The sequence below is a fragment of the Aegilops tauschii genome, chromosome 4 (genome assembly GCF_002575655.3).
Source record: "Aegilops tauschii subsp. strangulata cultivar AL8/78 chromosome 4, Aet v6.0, whole genome shotgun sequence".
Classification (NCBI taxonomy): domain Eukaryota; kingdom Viridiplantae; phylum Streptophyta; class Magnoliopsida; order Poales; family Poaceae; genus Aegilops; species Aegilops tauschii.
The window spans coordinates 259,629,072-259,646,330 of record NC_053038.3 but is presented as its reverse complement, the minus strand read 5'-3'; the positions used below and the strand labels follow the sequence as shown (position 1 = coordinate 259,646,330).

At 46.5% G+C, this 17,259-nt stretch overlaps 2 protein-coding genes across 2 annotated transcripts; both read left to right on the top strand.

The window, feature by feature from the left end:
• Window positions 1–11,892: 11,892 nt before the first annotated feature.
• LOC109764511 (uncharacterized) lies at window positions 11,893–13,626 on the top strand. Its single transcript, XM_040387096.3, has 3 exons — window positions 11,893–12,000; window positions 12,483–12,792; window positions 12,875–13,626. The coding sequence occupies exons 2-3, from the start codon at window positions 12,700–12,702 to the stop codon at window positions 13,457–13,459; spliced, it is 678 nt and encodes a 225-aa protein (XP_040243030.1). The 5' UTR covers window positions 11,893–12,000; window positions 12,483–12,699; the 3' UTR covers window positions 13,460–13,626.
• A 124-nt stretch (window positions 13,627–13,750) lies between these two features.
• On the top strand, window positions 13,751–15,418 carry LOC123493532 (uncharacterized). Its single transcript, XM_045227239.2, has 2 exons — window positions 13,751–14,796; window positions 14,869–15,418. The coding sequence occupies exons 1-2, from the start codon at window positions 14,052–14,054 to the stop codon at window positions 15,336–15,338; spliced, it is 1,215 nt and encodes a 404-aa protein (XP_045083174.2). The 5' UTR covers window positions 13,751–14,051; the 3' UTR covers window positions 15,339–15,418.
• Window positions 15,419–17,259: the final 1,841 nt, after the last annotated feature.

Genomic DNA, 17,259 nt, shown 5'->3' with positions numbered 1-17,259 from the left:
AAGGCTGGATCATGAGCACTTGCTGAAAAACCAGCAGTAGTAACCACAGAGACAAAACGCTCAAACCAGGCACGAGGGGCTTGCTTAAGGCCATAGAGAGAGCGACGAAGACGACATACCATGCCATCAGGAACAGAATACCCAGGGGGTGGCTGCATGTACACCTCCTCACGCAGCTCACCATTAAGAAAGGCATTCTTAACATCAAGCTGAGATATAGACCAGTGGCGTGCAGAGGCAACAGCAAGAAGTGTACGAATAGTGGTCATATGGGCCACAGGAGCAAAAGTCTCGTCATAATCACGACCATACTCCTGCTGAAAACCACGAGCCACGAGACGAGCTTTGTGACGCTCAAGAGAACCATCGGAGCGAGTCTTAACCTTGTAGACCCACTTACAAGTGATGGGACGGACTCCGGGAGGAAGAGAAACAAGATCCCAGGTACCAGTGCGTTCAAGAGCAGCAATCTCCTCTGCCATCGCAAACTGCCATTCAGGATGAACAACAGCCTGACGGTAAGAAGTCGGCTCAAGAACAGCAGCACCAGCGGTGGGAAATCCAAAGCGATCAACAGGCGGACGAGGACGAGAACGCAAGCCATAAGTAGGCTGAGAGGAAGAGGACGACTCATCCAAGGAAGCATCCACAGGTCGTGAACAACGAGTGTAATGCTGAGGAAAAGATGGAACAATAGAAGGAGGAATCGCCAAGGTAGAATCGGGGGGTGGCGACGAAGAAGTCACCGGAGATGAAGGTGTAGAATCCGGTGACACGCTACGTGAGAAGACCGGGGAAGATGGTGGCTGCAAATCGACGAGGGGTGGAGTAGCAGAGGGAGTGGAACGAATAGGCACAGTCGCGACGGGGGTGATAGGTGAGTCAGGAAAAGTGAGGAAAGAGATATCCTCCATGGAAAATATCGAGGAAGATGGGCGTGGAATGAAAGGACGAGACTCATCAAAAGTCACGTCTCGAGAGATACGCATCCGACGACCTATAGGATCCCAATAACGATAGCCCTTATGTTCATCACTGTAGCCTAAGAAGACACACTCAACAGACTGAGCGGTCAGTTTGATGCGTTCGCGAGGAGCAAGAAGAACATAGCAAACACAACCAAACAAGCGAAGCATCGAATAATCGGGAGAACGATCAAAAAGACGCTCAAAAGGAACACCACCCTGCAAAGCAGCGGACGGCTGAAGGTTGATGAGGTAGGCGGAAGTGGAGATAGCCTTGGCCCAAAAATGAGGCGGAAGAGAGGCGGCGATCATCATCGCACGAGCCGTCTCAAGAAGGTGACGATGCTTGCGCTCAGACACGCCATTCTGAGCATGAGCACCAGGACAAGAGAACTGGGCAAGAGTACCCTGCTCAGCAAGAACACCACGCAACATCTTAGAGATATACTCGCCAGCAGAGTCAGCACGAAAAACACGAATGGGTGAAGAGAACTGAGTATGAACCATGGCAGCAAAACGCTTATAAATAGACAACACCTCACTACGAGAAGTCATGAAATAAAGCCATGTGTAACGAGAAAAATCATCGATGAAAATAATATAGTATTTATGACCACCTTTCGAAGCGAAAGGAGCCGGACCCCATACATCAGAATGGACTAAATCAAAAGGACGCTGAGACACTGACTCACTATGTGAATATGGTAACTGAATCTGCTTGCCAAGACGACAACCCTGACACTCTAAAGAGACATCTCCTGAGACAGACCCCAGAAGACCTCGACGAACTAAAGACGATAACCGAGAACCACACAGATGACCAAGTCGATGATGCCACTGCTTGAAGGAACCAGTAACAGAGGCGACAGCAACGGAGGGACTGGCGATGGTGGTGGCAGCGGAAGGAACATGAAGCCAGTCCAACTCCCAAAGACCCTGAGAATCACGGCGGCGAGGGCCAGCCCCAACCAGAGTGTGCGTGCGACGATCCTGGACAGAACAAGAGTCAACATCAAGGATGACACGACAACCAGAATCAGTAAGTTGACCGGCAGAAAACAGATTCATGGTAAGTCGAGGAACATGAGCAACATCAGGAACAGAATAAGAAGGAGTGGAAAGATGGCCTCTACTAGCAACAGAAAGTGGAGTACCATCAGCAGTGAAGACATGAACAGGAGAATCCAGTGAGCGAAGAGAAGACAAAGCGGAAGAATGAGAAGACATATGAAAAGAAGCTCCAGAGTCCAGAACCCATGGGGATGTACCTGACTGTGTAGAGGGCAGGTGCTCAGTGCGGGAAGCATCAGTCACAGAACCAGCAGTACCCGTCGAGGAAGAACCTGAAGCCGTGAGCAGACGCTTAAGTCTCAGAATATCCTGCTCAGTCAAAGCAATGGCTGAAGCTGTCGAGGGAGATGACGAAGTCCCTGAGGAGGAGGATCGCGCCTTGCGCAGGTGTTTCCGCTTTGTGTAGCACTGGGACTCAATATGACCATCATTGTTGCAGTAGTCACAATGTGAACGGGGGCGACCTGAGCCTCCAGAAGGAGTGGGCAAGAGCGGCGGAGCACTCGAGCGAGAATGGGGCGGTGCAGCAGGTGGAGTGGAAGAAGCCCGAATAGCGAGCACAGAGGGAATCTCCAGCAAACCAGCACCATGTAAGCGAGTCTCCTCAGCACGAATCTCTGAAAGCGCCTCCATGAGGGAAATACGGCCACGAGCAAACAACTAAGCACGCCGGGGCTCAAACTCCTTACGGAGCCGAGACAGGAACTCGTAGACGCGATGAAACTCCAAGTTGGCCTGGACAGCCTGACAGCAGGGGCAAGTACGACAACCAGCACTGCGGAGAGAATCAAGCTGGCGCCAGATAGCAGAACTCTGTGCATAAAAGTCATCAACAGTAGAGTCACCCTGCTGAAGAGCATGCTCCTAACGAACCACAGAAAGGTATAAGGCATCACCAGAGGGCTCATAGCGCTGATGAAGACAGGTCCACATCTGAAAGACAGTAGGAAGACCCAGAAACTCAGAAGCAAACTGAGGCAGAACACTAGCAGTGAGAACAACTGCAGCACGAGCATCATCATCAAGCCACTGGGTGTAAACAGACAAAGCACCATGATAAGTCTAAAGAGCCTCCTCATAAGCCAAAACCCTCTCATCATAAGCACGATCAGCAGTCTCATCAGCAAGCTTAGCCGCATCCTTGGCGGCCTGAGTAGCGTCCGTAGGAAGAACCAGTGGAGTCGGCGGAGTAGGGGCCACCGGAGGGACCGGGCGTGGCGGACAGCAGACCTCGCCAGAAAGAACACCCCAGAGACGAATGCCACGCATGTGAATGCGCATGAAGCCAGCGAACTCGGTGTAGTTGGTACCATCGAAGATCACCGGACAGCGAGGGACAGCAACATAGCCCGATGCAGCAGACATTTTTTTAGCAAAGATCCGAAATCAGCAGAAAACCGGACGAAGACGGCGGCTGGAAGCGGGATCTGGCACAGGAATCACGGCGGCGAAATCCGGCGGCACAGCCTGGACACACAGCGCCGAGCGAGAGGAGAGGGAGCGGCGACGGCACGATTGGGAGAAGAGGGAGCGGCCCAGCCCAGCCTGGCGATCACAGCGCCGATCGGGAGGAAAGGCCCAGCCCAGCCTGGCGATCACAGCGCCGATCGGGAGGAAAGGCAGCAGCCCAGCCCAGCCTGGCGATTCACGGGGTTCGATCGAGAGCCTGGCGATCCGATCGAGAGGCGAGGCAGCGAAGACGGGGACGTCGAGCGGGGGGGAGCCTTCGAGCGGGCGGGAGCTTCGAGCGGGCGGGAGGGAGCGACGGCGGCTTCCCTTCGAGCGGGAGGGAGACGGGCCGGACGCGATCGAGACGGATCAATAGCACGAGTTGTAGCGTGCAAAAAATTGACCTAGCTCTAATACCATGTTAGGAATAAGCAACTTGTATTCCCATGAGGCCATAGGCCGATATATATACACGTACAGGTGTGGAACATATGCACGAAACCCCTTATACAACGGGATAAATACAAAGGGGTACATGACTTATATTATAACTCTAACAATGATATGCGATGCATATGCGTGCTCCGGAAGGAAAATGATGAACAAGGCAGTAACTTGGCAAACCAAGCATGCCACTGGAAAGATGAGATGATTTCGGTCGAAATCGATAGAAAGATCACCGGAAACGGATGCACGGTTTGCAAATGGCAAGCAAAACAAGAATGACCCGAATCTGCGATTAACAGCAAGATAGCACTTAAAATGCAACAAGCGACAATGCTATAGCACTCCAACATAGCAACAAAGCATATGACAGTAATCTACAGGAGATGCTTGACAAAAGATGAACACTGAGCTACGGCTAGTTCACAACATAACAAGCTCAAACAAGCATGGCAAAAGTGCAAAAGATAACAGGTTCACAGACTTGGTGAAATTACTGGACATGGCAGAAAACAGCATCAGGTAGCAATGTTCAGAGCATGAAATCAACATGCTACAGGAACTTAACATAGCAAAACAAGGCACGGCAGTGTTCTACTAAATGCATATGACAAAAGTCCCTTACTGACCATAAGGCCAAAGGGACCAGAAGATATGATGGCAAGCTTGTAAACATAGCAAGTTTCGTTATCAGGTTTCAGACTTAGCAGAAAACAGAGCATGGCAGAAACAATAATATGAAGGCCTCTTTGTGAGCTTGATGCACTCACCACAAAGCAATGCATGACAAAACAAGCATACCTACAGAAGATGGCATGTTTATGAAGCTATCCATGGTAAGAGCAAATACATAGCATGTATGGATCAACTACAATAAGCTTGGCAAAATTGCATATCATGTTAAGAATCTGTCAGAAATAATTTATAGCCAAAGTAGAGCAAGATTGAGTCATACTATGGTACTCCATAATTGCAAAAAAGGGCAGGAATGGACAAATTACAACTATATCTACAAAATATCCTTACTGAACATCTCCAAAATATGCATGGATCTCTCTGTAGCATCAAGTTTACATAGCAACAAAATAACAGCAGACAGACAGAGAAATCACCAAGTCCCTGACATCAGAAACATTACGGGGCCTAGAGTGCATGCTTGTTCGAGTCACCACAGAGATCATAAAAATACATGGCATACACCAATGGAAAGATGGCATGACATACAACAAAACACATGTAGAGCTCATGCCCATAAGATGCACAGATTAAATGATACAAAAATGACAAATCTACAAGTTCTGTTAAGAACCAGCAGATAACAGCAACTAGCCCTCTTGCAACAGAGATTTGGGCATCAAGATGGCCTCTAATGAACATGGTGGAATTGAACAAAATGTAGAGCTTCACGAGACGAACAAATTGACATATTACACGCGTGAAATGGAGCTACATGCCAGGAGTTATGCACTGATGAACATGGGTACATAATATGAAAATGCAAAAAACTTGGGAAAAAAATCAGGGCTCGGGAAAGTCAACGCTACAGTACCCAGATCCAATCAAGGGAGCTCGGACTCGGGTGCTCGCCGGCGAGGGCCGGAGTAGGAGGGGGCGCGGCGGCTGGAGGGAGGAGAGGCGGAGGAGAGGACGGCAGGGAGGGGCGCCGGGCGACGGGGCGGCTTCCGCGGCGGCGAACGGCGGCGGGTGAGCTCGGGCGACAAGACGGCGGCGATGGCCGGCGGCGGCGGCGGCGAACGGCAGCGGCGCGGGCGGCGGTGACGGTCGCGGGCGGCGGGGCCGGGAGGCGACGGCGGCGGGCCGCGGGGGCCTCGCCCGGGCCTCGCGGGCCGGCAGCGGGGGCGCGGCGGCGTGCCACGTGGCGCGCGCCGATGGGCTGCGGGCGGCGGCGGCGAAGTGTCCGGCGGCGGTGGACACGTCCGGCGCGGCGCGAAGGATTTTTCTAGGGTTTCGTCTGCGTTTGTATACGGGAGGTCTCACATATTTATAGGTAGAGGGAGCTAGGAGGCTCCAGATGAGGTGCGGTTTTCGCCCACACGATTATGATCGAACGACCTAGAGCATGGAAGAGAGTTTGGTGGGTTTTGGGCTGGTTTGTGAGGGGGGTTTGCTGCAACACACAAATGGACTTTGCGGATGCCCGGTTAACCGTTGTAGTACCAAACGACCTCCAAATGGAACGAAACTTGACCGATGGTCTACCGGTGGTATACCAAGGCCACTTGACAAGCCTCGGTCCATTCCGAGAAAGTTTGACACCCGCTCACGAAAAAACAAGAGGGGTGCACCGGAGGAGATAGGAGCGCCGGATTGCAAAACGGACAACGGGGAAAATGCTCGGATGCAAGAGACGAACACGTATGCAAATGCAATGCGCATGATGACATGATATGAAATGCATGACATGAACAAAATACAACACGAAAAATAAAACCCGACCACGGAGGGAATATCATAACACATAGCCGAAAATGGCAAGAGTCGAAGTTACAAATAAGGAAAGTTACATGTGGGGTGTTACAACACTCCACCACTACGAGAGGATCTCGTCCCGAGATCTAGGACTGAAAGAACTCCGGATATTCGGAACGGAGATGGTCGTCGCGTTCCCAGGTGGCTTCCCGGTCGGAATGGTGCGACCACTTCACTTTCAGGAATTTGATTGACTTGTTGCGAGTCTTGCGCTCAGTTTCTTCAAGAATAGCAACAGGGTGCTCATGATAAGACAAATCTTCTTGGAGGTCAATCTCTTCGAAGTTGATGGTGCGCTCAGGCGTCTTGAAGCACTTGCGGAGCTGTGACACGTGGAACACGTCGTGCACGTTCGCAAAGTTGGAAGGAAGCTCAAGCTGATAGGCGAGGTCGCCTCTTTTGCCAATGATCTTGAAAGGACCCACGTATCTAGGGGCAAGCTTCCCTTTGATACCGAAGCGACGAGTGCCTTTCATTGGAGAGACGCGGAGGTAGACATGGTCTCCGATCTCGAAAGCTAAATCACGGTGCTTACTATCATAGTAACTCTTCTGGCGCGATTGCGCGGCTTTGAGATTATCACGGATGACTTTACACATTTCTTCAGCTTCAGTGATTAAGTCATTGCCAAGAAGTTGGCGTTCACCAGTCTCTGACCAATTGAGAGGAGTCCGGCACTTTCTGCCATAGAGAATCTCGAATGGGGCATTGCCCGAACTTGCTTGGAAACTGTTGTTGTAGGAGAATTCGGCATATGGAAGACAATCTTCCCATTTCATGCCAAAGGAAATGACACAAGCCCTGAGCATATCTTCAAGAATTTGATTGACTCGTTCGACTTGGCCACTAGTTTGAGGATGGAAAGCTGTGCTGAAGCGAATGTTTGTGCCCATGGCCTTCTGGAAGGAGTCCCAGAACTTAGAGGTGAAGATGCTTCCACGATCTGAAGAAATCAATTGTGGAATGCCGTGCAAGGAGACAATTCTGGAGGTGTATAGCTCTGCCAACTGAGCTGCTGTGATGGATTCTTTGATTGGAAGGAAATGAGCCACTTTAGAAAGCTTGTCGATGACAACGAAGATAGCATCATTTCCGCGCTTGGAATTTGGAAATCCAGTCACGAAGTCCATTTCGATATGATCAAACTTCCATTCTGGGATAGCAAGAGGTTGGAGGAGACCAGCTGGTCATTGGTGTTCTGCTTTCACTCTTCGACAGACATCACATTCATTCACGAATTGAGCAATTTCTCGCTTCAATCGAGTCCACCAATACGACTGCTTGAGGTCATGGTACATCTTCGTACTTCCAGGATGAATGGATAGGAGAGAATTGTGCGCCTCGTTCATAATGACTTTCCTTAGATCACCTTTAGGAACCACAATCCGATCCTCAAAGAATAAAGTGTCTCTGTCATCAATGCGATAGCACTTGTATTTGCAAAGACCCTTGTCGATACCACGTTTCACCTTCTTCACCTTGGTATCCAGGAGTTGTGCCTCACGAATCTGATCTTCCAAAGTAGGAGAGACTACGAGGTTGGCAAGGAAGCCTTGAGGAACAACTTGGAGATTCAGTTTGCGGAAAGCTTCACAAAGATCCGGTTGGAATGGCTTGAGGATTAGGCTGTTGCAATAAGCCTTCCTGCTCAAAGCATCTGCAATGACATTTGCCTTGCCTGGAGTATATTCGATACTCGGATTGTACTCTTGAATCATTTCGACCCATCGAGTCTGCCTGAGGTTGAGGTTGGGTTGAGTGAAGATATACTTGAGACTCTTGTGATCGGTGAAAATGTCCACTTGTCTTCCCAACAAGAGGTGTCTCCACGTTATTAATGCATGGACAACTGCCACCAACTCAAGATCGTGAGTGGGGTAGTTTTTTTCGTTGGGCTTCAACTGACGAGAGGTATAGGCCACAACTTTCTTCTCTTGCATTAACACAGCACCGAGACCTTGGAGAGAAGCATCACAGAAAACTTCAAATGGCTTGGATTCATCAGGAGGAGTTAAGACAGGAGCTGTGACAAGTTTCTCTTTGAGAGTGTTGAAAGCAACGTCACACTCAGGAGACCAGACATACTTCACATGCTTCTGGAGGAGGTTGGAAACAGGCTTTGCAATCTTGGAGAAATTCTCAATGAATCTTCGGCAATAGCTTGCAAGACCAAGAAAACTGCGGAGCTGCTTGACATTCTGAGGAGGTTCCCAATTCACAATTGCGGACACCTTCTCGGGGTTAACAGCGATGCCTTTGGCAGAGATGATGTGACCAAGGAAAAGAACTTCATCAAGCCAAAACTCACATTTTGAGAACTTCGCATAGAATTGATACTCTCTGAGCTTGTCTCTCTGAGCTTGTCGAGCACCAATCGCAAATGTTTGGCATGATCCTTCTTATTCTTGGAGAAGACCAAGATATCATCGAGATACACCAGGACGAATTCATTGGTATAGGGGTTGAATATGAAATTCATCATCCGAGAGAAAACTGGAGGAGCATTGACAAGGCCGAAAGACACGACAGTATATTCATAAGAACCAAAGCTTGTTCTGAATGCTGTCTTGGGAATATCTTCTTCACGAATGCGAATCTGATGATAACCCATACGAAGGTCAAGCTTGGAGAATACTTTAGCACCCTTGAGTTGCTCGAATAGCTCATTGATGTTGGGAAGTGGATACTTGTTCTTGATTGTCTTCTTGTTCAATGGACGGTAGTCGACACAAAGTCGGTCCGTGCCATCCTTCTTCTTGACAAAAAGAACACCACAACCCCATGGAGAAGAACTCGGTCTGATCAAACCCAGACGCTCTTGTTCATCGAGTTGTTTCTTCAATTCCTTCAGCTCGTTGGGTCCAAGCTTGTATGGACGCTTGCAAATGGGTTCAGTGCCAGGCTCTAGTTCGATAACGAACTCAACTGGCCGATGAGGAGGCATACCCGGAAGCTCTTCTGGAAAGACATCTTGGTACTCACAAACGACTGGAATTTGAGAGATGGCATTCAATTCGCCCTTCTCATTGAGAGAAAAAAACCGAATGGTTTCATCACGAGCGGCATAAATAATCACATCCTCAGAAGAGTGTGTCAATTGAATTTTCCTGGCAGCACAATCAAGTTGAGCCTTGTGCTTAGAAAGCCAGTCCATCCCGAGAATAAGATCAATATCCGAGTCACCAAGAACAACTGGAGAAGACAGAAATTTATAGTTTTCCATCTTGATGGAAACATCCGGAACTATCGAGTTGGCTCTCATTGACTTCCCCGGAGAAACAACACCCAATGGTTTATCCAGATAAGACCAAGAGAATTCATGCTTGGCAAAAAACGGTCTTGACATGAAACAAAGCGATGCACCAGTATCAAAAAGAACTTTTGCAGGAATATCATTAACAGGAAGATTACCCATTATCACATCAGACGATTCCTCCGCTTGAGCTGCATTCATCATGTTCACCTTAGCAGACTTTGGATTATGCTTGACCACTGCATTGCTGGAAGATCTGACAGGAGGAGGAGGCGGAAGGCGCCTTTGGTTGAAGCACTTGTTAGCATAGTGACCTTTCTGCTGACACTTGTTGCAAGTCACCTCTGAGAGTGGACGGTGATAAGGAGCATTGGACTTTGGAGCTTGATTCTAAGACTTGTTCTGATAGCCAGAGTTGGAAGAGTTGGAAGAACCATGGCCACCTTTGTTCTTCTGCTGGTAAGGCTGACGAAACGGAGGAGGAGGAGGCAACCAGAACTTCTGTTGCTTAGCTGCCACAAGTGAGGAAGAAGAAGACTGAACTGCGTCTCTGACTCTCTTCTTAGAAGCCTCACACTTGAGCTGAGCAGCCTCTTGCTTCAGTGCCATATTGTAGAATTGATCAAACTGAGTAGGCTCAACAAGAACGAGAGCTAACTGCAGATCCTCTCTAAGGCCACCTCTAAAGTGATAGATCATGCTCTTTTCATCAGGAACGTCTTGTTTAGCGAAGCGAGCAAGTTTCTGAAACTGGATGTTGAATTGATACACAGACATGTTGCCTTGCTTGAGATTGCGGAACTCCTCACGCTCGCTCTCAACAACACTTTGTGGAATGTCGTGCGCTTTGAAGTCCTGACAAAAGTCAGTCCAAGTGATCACACGACCTCCTCTGGAATATTTGTATTGCTGAAACCAATCAGCAGCTTGGTCCTTGAGCTGAAAAGAAGCGAACTTGACATAGTCCTCAGGCCTGACATTGCTACATTCAAAATGCTTGTTGATGTCCACGAGCCAATCATCGGCATCCGTGGCCTCGGCACAGTAGCTGAAAGACTTGGGCTGATTTGCGAGAAACTGGTTGAGTGTAGCAGAGTGAGGTTGATTGTTGCCTTGACCTTGATTCCCTTGATTGCCTTGCCCTTAGGTGCGTTCTTGCAAGAGTTGCAGAATCATCTGAGCATTGGCGTTGGTGGCTGCCATGATAGCTTGCCATGCCTCCGGAGGTGGAGGTGGTGGAGGTGGTGGCGGAGGGTTCGCTTGACTCCCTTCATTGCGATCCGGATTCTGACGCGTTGGCGGAGCCATCCTGAAGAGGGTGACATCCGTTAGCATCTTGATAGACAAATAGATAAGTAGAATCAACGGATAGAAATTGCAACATACAGTCTTCACAATAAACATTCGAACGAAGATGAACGAATGAATTCCGTAGTAAATCATCACACTTCCATAAGTTGAGAAGCCACTTGAAAAAGATATGGAATCAACATATGGCTTTGAAGCAACTCGAATATCACAATTGAAAACAAAACAAAGTATTGGCTTGCAGAATAAGCCGGAACAAACATATGGTAGAGATTTCGTCCGAAGTTTTCGTGGTGGGGCCCACACGGGCTCAATCGTACAGCACCATCATGTACAAGGCTGTGCACATGACATACGAAGCGTCCCCGAGTCGGCATAGCCAAGGACTCTTTAAGACACTACGAGACCACTGTAAAATCAACCGTGTACAGGCGGACCACTAGACGTCGAACCCCAATCTCATATCATGCGTCTGTCGGAAAGATATCCTAAGGCTGTGTTTGGTTGGACTTCTACAGCCAACTTCTGGCTTTTGGAAGCTATAAGCTAACCAAAGGGGAAAACAGAGAAGTAGAATCTGTAAAAGTTACGGCTTCCCCGCAGTGTATTTTTCGAAGCAGGTGAACCCCCAACTTCAGCAATGCACTTTTAGCTGTCCCCTGAGAGTTTCAATGTCTTTACCCACCTTTGCCATTCGTAAGTGGAAAACGATTGGGCCTATTCCTCCCGAGCGAGTCATCCAGCACCACAGAAGGCCACCCCTCGTAAAAAAACACATCGGAACCCCAGTCCCCATCGACCCGAGTGGCAGCTAGGGTTCCTAGCCGCCGCCGCCGGCCCTCCACCGCCGCCTCCCCGTCGCGACCTCCTCCCTCCTCTACTGCTCGCCGGACCTCTCCACCCCAAGAGCCCGCGAGGACCGCCGGACCAGCAAGGGGCGCCGTCCTCCACCTCTGCGCGCCCTGCCGCCGGCGACGCCTCCCGCAGCCCCGACGCGAGCTCCTACCTCCACTCTGAAAGGTAGCTGCTCCCCTTCCTCCCACTCCCCTATCCCCCCTCCCACCTCCTGTACAAGTAGAAATAGGATGGATTTATTTTGCTTTGTCATATTGTTGTCTATTGATGATGTATATTGGATGTAAATAGGATCATTCCAGACAATTCACAGTCAAATCTACAGCAATTCACTGCTCCCTCCCCCTCTCCTTCCTCCTCACCCTCCCTGTTTAGGTTTCCTTTGAATTTTTTGCACAATTTTATTTATGTAATGTTTAATTGCTTGTATACATGATATGTACAGAAGCTGAACATGATATACCTATTTTTTGTGTGATGTATAAGCTTGCATGACATGCCATCTAAAAAGACAGCAAACAACATTCACAAAATTTTCTTGTACATAGATATTATGTTTGCTACTTGTACATACTATTTGAGTACTTGCTGCGATTATGTAATGCATTATTATTGATACGTGCTTTTCTCATATTGCTTTATTGAAGTATGACTGAGAAGGCGGTGTGGGATGATGCCCATCTCAAGAAACTCATTGAAATATTGAGGGAAGAGGTTGAAAAGGGGAATAGGCCATTAGGTTATTTAAACAAGAGGGGTTGGGAAAACGTTTTGGAGAAATGGGAAGCTAGAACGGGAAAGAAGTATCCCAAGGATAAATTCAAAAACAAGTGGGATGCCATAAAAAATTAGTACACTTGGTTCATGGAGTTGAAAAATGAAGCAACTGGGCTTGGATGGGATGATGCGAAGAGAACCGTTGATTGCTCTAAAGAATGGTGGGATGAACATATCAAGGTAGGACTAGCCATTTTGTTTTTCATTTGGCATGGTTCTATATGATTGCATTATCTCACTTATACATTAAAATCCATTTCAGAGATGCCAAGAGAGTACAGGAAAGAAATGCAATCATATGAAGTTCAAAAAACAGGGACCAAAGCACCTTGAAGATTTGCACATCATATTTGACAAAGTACATGTTACTGGGGCTAGTGCTTCTTGTGCTGGAGATATATCTTCTGATGAATCAAGTGATGATAATGCGGTTCCTTTCGAGAAGCCCGATGGTCGTGCTGAAATGAAGTTGGCATCTTCGAAGAAACCAAAACCAAGCAAGAAGCCCAAGCAACCTTCTAACGCAAATGAGGAGAAGGAAGAGAAGAGTCCATTCTTACGATTGTACAAGCAGACATGCGAGAAAATAGAAAGTGGAGTGGAGAAGATAACTTCAAGTGTTGAAGCATCATCCGCTCCTCTCACAAACCATGTTCCCACCATTTCAGAAGTAATGAATATGGTCAAAGAATGTGGTGTGAAGGAAAAAACTGCTCTCATGCACACAACCCTCACTCTTATAGTGAAGCCCGAGTTTAGGGAAATCTTCAATGTTCTTGAAACAAAAGAAGGGAGGTTTGATTTTTTGGAGAGGGAGCATGAGAAGGAGATGTTGAAGCATGTGTAGTGAATCATATTTGTTTATGTTATAGACCTATATTTGCTTTCATTGTGGACCAAATTTGGTTATTTGTGGACCATATTTGCTTTCGTTGTGGATGTAATTGCTTTTGTCGTGGACCATATTTGCTTATGTTGGTTTACCATATTTATGTTGTGAGAAATATTTACTCCTGTTGTTTACCATATTTATGTTGTGAGAAATATGTGCTCATGTTGTTTTACCATATTTATGTTGTGAGAAATATTTACTCCTGTTGTTTACCATATTTATGTTGTGAGAAATATGTGCTCATGTTGTTTTACCATATTTATGTTGTGAGAAATATTTACTCCTGTTGTTTACCATATTTATGTTGTGAGAAATATGTGCTCATGTTGTTTTACCATATTTATGTTGTGAGAAATATGTGCTCGTGTTGTTTTACCTTATTTATGTTGTGAGAAATATGTGCTCGTGTTGTTTACTATATTTATGTTGTGAGAAATATTTGCTTGTGTTGTTTTACAATATTTATGTTGCGAGAAATAATTCCTCATGTAGTCTGGTCATATTTATGTGATGCAGAATATTTTAACATTTTTATATTGTTATGTAGATGGATGCAAGAATGGAAGAAGTGGCCATAAAGGGACAGGAGGGAATGAAACTTCTAGCTGAACTTGCGAATCAGGATGCTATCATGGGAAACCTAGGTAACCTCTATGTTGAGCGATACTTGAACAAAACATACAGAGTGCCTCGGCAAACAGGACTTCAATGGGTCATGGAGTGTTACGGTCGACCTAGATACTTTTATAAAATGTTTCGAATGGGCAATGATGTTTTCATGGCACTTCATGATTTGCTTGTCTCTGCATATGGTTTGACGTCAACCACTAATGTTTCATCAATTGAGTCACTGGCCATGTTCTTATGGATTGTTGGAGGCCCTCAATCATTTGCTCAAGCTGAGAACCGTTTTGTACGATCACTTTGGACAGTTCATACAAAGTTTAAGGAAGTTTTGTTATGTTTGCGCAAGTTAGCGAAAGATAACATCAAACCTAGAGATCCTACTTTTAGGCATGAGCATGAAAAGATTAAGGAAGAGCGTTTCTGGCCTCATTTCAAAGGCACTATTGGTGCCATAGATGGATCACATGTACCAGTTTCAGTGCATGTAGATGATGCGGTTAACCATAGATGTCGACATGGTTTCACATCTCAGAATGTGCTTGCAGTATGTGACTTTGACATGAGGTTTACGTTTGTGGTTGCGGGTTGGCCGGGCTGTGCACATGATACAAGGGTCTTGAATCATGCATTAGCACACTTCCCTTCATTTCCTATACCACCCAAAGGTATAATGTAGTAACTGATGTCATCATTAATTATATTCTTATGTGTGACGCTAACTTTGTGTTCTTTTTCAGGGAAATACTATCTTGTCGACTCTGGGTATCCAAACCGAACGGGATACCTTGCTCCTTTTAAGGGGAGTACATACCATCTGCCGGAATTTCGTCTTCGCCGTCATCGTCCACCTGAAGGGAAATACGAGTTGTGTAACTTTTCACATTCATCCCTTCGAAATGTTGTTGAGCGTGCTTTCGGGGTACTCAAGCAGAAATGGCGCATCTTGAAAGGGGTCCCAAGTTTCTCACCTCGTACACATAAGCATATCATCATTGCTTGCATGGCATTGCATAATTTCATTTGTGATAGCAAGTTAAGTGACAAAGTTTTTGATAAATGTGATGCCGATGATGAGTATGTACCTCCAGTGCTACGAAAGTTGGTGGCACCAACACAAGCGGATCCCGTTGAAGAAGAGGAGAACGAAGATAGCATGAACAATATTCGTAGTAGGATAGCTGATGCTTGTCTTGCCATGGCAAGATAAGTTAGTTATGTCGATGAAGGTCATCATCATGTGAACCATATGTGTTTTCTCTATGCTCCACGTCTTCCATAATAATATTATGGTGTATCTATCTGTTTGAATATATGAAACATCAAACCATAATCGTTAAATTGCATATGTGTTACCTATGAGTCATCTTAATTGTCATAATTTTCCTTTGCAAAATGGACGTTCAATTGCCTACCATATATGTATCACTGCTCTACGGCCAACTAGGAAATTAACATATTTCACTATGGCCTAAGGGGCATCATAGAACATTCACAGTCAAATCTACAGTTTCACAGTTGTTTCAACCAAACGGCTTCCAGCTTTTCCACAGCAGAAAGTTCACAGCAGCTTTTTCACAGCTCACAGCAGCTTTTACAGAATCTGCAGCTCAACCAAACACAGCCTAAGGCTACTAGAATTCCCACTTATAAACTCCCGAAACTTTCTGGTTATGCAATCTGGTGTTGGGGATACAGGGGACACAAAATATATCACCCAAACTAGCAATCCCTAGATCCAGTTGTATCCATCCGTCAACACATAACCAAGAAACCTTCGGAAATCGTTTACCTCAACCTTCGAAAAACATCCGTTATACGAGTTATGGCAATACTCCCTAACTCCCGCCCCAGTACTGGATGGCGTCGAGGTGATCTCACCAACAACTGCATAAAAGAGATTTCGATGTCGGCGAAACTCAGGTATTCGAGAACCGCAACGATAAAATTGTGACGACAACACCTCGGAGCTCAACTCCCGGGACACTACCACAACCCCTAAATGTCAGGAGGCACCAAGAACAATGTTCTCGTCACAAAACCATCGGAACGATTCCAAGATACCCGCGTGATCCAAAAAAATTAGTGAAATTTAAGGAGAGAATAGTCAAAACTTCTACGTCAGGAGACCTCACCAAAGCGACGAAGGGACTGAGGAGTAAAAAGAATCCTACTCTCCGATATATATAATCCTAAGACTCAAAACATTTTTGTTCTAGACTCAACAACGCCAGCGATTCGATCAAGCAGGGGGCTCCTAAGTCGAGAATGGCTCTGATTACCAACTTGTAACAACCACTATGCGGTTATGCCTGTAAGTCGTGCCTCGACACGTGGGAGATATAGCCGCATCGTGGGCGTTACATATGACTATCTTGATTCTGTCATAAAATCATCATGGATGTACATGCATGACGGAAAACGTAACCTACTGTGACAAACACGTATCATCATGAAAGTGTATTTTTTTTTGTAGTGCGCCCCTTCTCTATTAGTCTGCTGCTGCTATTCACCTTCCCTTGCCCCAACCTGCTGCTACTTCTTTCTTCCCCACGCCTCTGTTGCTGCTACATCTCTTGTTGTGCCTCTGCCGCTCCTCTTATTTCCCATGCTTTTGTTGATGCTCTGAATCTCACCTTGCTTCTGCTCTGAACTTCTCCTTTCTTTACTGCTGAAGCTTGCTGCTCCTCCTCCTCTCTCCATCTAGTGTCTCTAGTATTTGTGGATCTGCTAGAAACCGAACTATAGCTTGTAATTCCCCTGTTCGTATATGTAAGGCATGTGCTTACTGGACTTATTATGGGAACTTGCTCATATTTTGTAGTCCAGTTGCTAGCTGTGTACCCGTGACATTTGTGACATGTGTGTGTGTGTGTAATTTTGTGAACTATTAGTGTTGAGACTCGATCAACTAGATTTTGTACTAGTGGAAATTCCACTGTGGAATATTTGTGCCCTGTCCGTCAGTTAGTGGTTTGTAAAACTTTAGATTGTTTCTTGTGAATTATGTGTTGAACTTTAAGGATGGTTGATAGCTCAAGTAAATGTGATTTTTATATTGTCTCAATTTCTTGTGATAAATGTGCTTGTGATGTGAAGCATTTCTATTCTATAGTATAATCTTTTTTCTT

What these genes read in the sequence shown, in the direction of transcription:
- LOC109764511 (XM_040387096.3), top strand. Translation starts at nt 12,700, where the DNA reads ATGGAGTTGAAAAATGAAGCAACTGGGCTTGGATGGGATGATGCGAAG. An exon ending in GGTGGGATGAACATATCAAG is followed by an intron (nt 12,793 to 12,874) that starts GTAGGACTAGCC and finishes AATCCATTTCAG; the next exon opens with AGATGCCAAGAGAGTACAGG.
- LOC123493532 (XM_045227239.2), top strand. Translation starts at nt 14,052, where the DNA reads ATGGATGCAAGAATGGAAGAAGTGGCCATAAAGGGACAGGAGGGAATG. An exon ending in ATTTCCTATACCACCCAAAG is followed by an intron (nt 14,797 to 14,868) that starts GTATAATGTAGT and finishes GTTCTTTTTCAG; the next exon opens with GGAAATACTATCTTGTCGAC.